This window comes from Humulus lupulus, chromosome 3, assembly GCF_963169125.1.
Source record: "Humulus lupulus chromosome 3, drHumLupu1.1, whole genome shotgun sequence".
NCBI classification, from domain to species: Eukaryota; Viridiplantae; Streptophyta; class Magnoliopsida; order Rosales; family Cannabaceae; genus Humulus; species Humulus lupulus.
The window spans coordinates 60916713-60918931 of record NC_084795.1 but is presented as its reverse complement, the minus strand read 5'-3'; the positions used below and the strand labels follow the sequence as shown (position 1 = coordinate 60918931).

At 42.0% G+C, this 2219-nt stretch overlaps 1 protein-coding gene across 1 annotated transcript; it reads right to left on the bottom strand.

Annotated features, from left to right (window-relative positions):
* Window positions 1–1677, bottom strand: LOC133824225 (3-hydroxy-3-methylglutaryl-coenzyme A reductase 2-like). The gene is made up of 3 exons (XM_062257092.1): window positions 1282–1677; window positions 386–764; window positions 1–302 (listed from the first exon to the last, which is right to left on the bottom strand). The coding sequence occupies exons 1-3, from the start codon at window positions 1665–1667 to the stop codon at window positions 60–62; spliced, it is 1008 nt and encodes a 335-aa protein (XP_062113076.1). The 5' UTR covers window positions 1668–1677; the 3' UTR covers window positions 1–59.
* Between the last annotated feature and the right edge of the window lie 542 nt (window positions 1678–2219).

Below are 2219 nucleotides of genomic sequence, written 5' to 3'. Positions count from 1 at the left end.
AGCTCGATAATCACACCCAGACCCCCCCTTCCCTTTTTTTTCTTTTATTTTGTACCTGTTTAGCATGCAACTTTTGACATGTCTTTGCTGGATCTATTGTATTTCATGTGACTCTTGACAAGCTGCCCAGCTGCTATAGCAGACATCAAAGAGAGCTCACCTGCTAACACCGAACTGGCTACAATGGTGGCCAGTAGTCTAGAGTTAGCTCCTGGGGACTCTTTGCTTGCACCTTTCACGCCAAGCAAGTTCAGGCATGCAGATTGAGAAGCGAGTTGTGTCCCACCTCCTACTGTACCCACCTGAAGATAAAATATATAGGAAATAATGTTAATGCATATCTTTAATGATTGCTTGTGTGTTGGAATGGAACTACTGGTTTTACCTCAATTGAAGGCATACTCACAGAGACATGAAGATCCTTGCCGTTGTTGATAGCTTCCATCATGGTAATGCAGTGAGAGCTCTCTATGTTTTGTGCTGGATCTTGGCCTGTGGCTATAAATACTGCAGATACTATGTTGCTGGTGTGAGCATTGTATCCACCGAGAGCACCAGCAATGGCAAAGACAGCAAGGTTCTTAAGCATGTTAAGCTCTACAAGAGCATGGATGTTTGTTTTCAAAACCTTCTTCACCACCTCTTCGTTGATTACTGCCTCACAAACAACTAATTTGCCACACCCTTCGATCCAATTTACAGCAGCAGGTTTCTTGTCCGAACAAAAGTTGCCTATCATATAGTAGAAAAACATGAAACTGGTACTAGAGAATGACACAGGAAGCTATGAACTAACACCTCCACACCACAACCAAAAAAAACAAAACAAAAGGGCAATAATTGCTAATAAGATGGGAATAGAAAAATGACCTGGATAAAGAATTAATCCTTACAGGTATTAACATTCAATGAAAAACAAATGGCAGCGACAATGACATTAAATATTCAAATTCCAAACATTTAAATATTGGGGTGGGGATAGCATTATCAGCGATGACTTCTTGACAAGTATGCGTGTACGAATTATTAGACTATACATATTCATTAAAACTATTAGGAATGAAAACGATGTACAAAAGAATTATACCCAGCTTGTCCTAGGAACAAACCAGGTCCGAAATTGAGGTAGAAAACAAATTTATTACTCAAATTTATATTAAATTAGAGGAAAAAAAAACATGATATCGATCTCCGTGTTAAAATTTCAATCACCATAACCACAAACAATAATAGATAAAACTTTACATATATACATATAATTTTTATGAAGCATGGACTAACCTATTAAAGACGATGGAAAAAGTCTCGAAAATTTCAGGGTCCTCCAAGAAGAACTTTAACTCGGAAGCTCTCTTGGCGGAATTAAACCTCACAACCGGTGCTCTGGTCATGCCGTCCCTCAACAACACGCTGGTAGCCCCACCAGACAAATGGATAGCCTTGCAAGCTCTATTTGTACTCGCAATCAAACAACCCTCCATAGTCGCCATCGACACCGAATACTCGAACCCATCGAGCAACAACAGACCCGCGATCCCCACCGGAATCTGGACGTACCCAACAGGCATTTCGCAGCACTGCCCCAAAATAGATTCGTAATCGAACCCTTCCAATGTTCTTAGACCGAAACCATCGTTGCTGAACCGGCCGGAGCTAGCTGGTCTCATGCAGGGAAGAAGAAAGCTTGATCGCACACAGGGAAGAGGAGAAGAAGAGCTGGCCTTCGGTGTCGTCGTTTGCCTCTGGTGTCGTGTGAGGGCTTGGGCCCGCGTGGTCGAAGCTTCGACGGGTCTGGTGGGAGAAAGAGATCCGAGAGAGAGGAGAGAGAATGATGAGGGAAAAGGAGAATGAAGGGTCAGGTCTCACAAATGAAAAAAAAAAAGCTAAGTGTGGCGGGATGGTGGAATTATTACCGCCCTTTTTTGATAAAGTGGCCCAATATATTAATCTAGCATAACACTTATTTATTAGTATTATATTTGTGTGTTATAGAAATTGGTATTTGGTGTAGTGTCACCTTAATCATATTCATACAGCATACATGATGAGCATGGCCCGCTAGTTGTCCATGTCACCCTATGAGGTAAACAAGAGTCTCTGGTCCTTGAATAACCTCGGCGCGTCCGCCCTAGGAGTTACGTCTTTATATCCTTAGTAACTCGGGTTACGTCTTTATATCCTTAGTAACCCATTTGATGTGTCGCGTTCATCACGCTAAC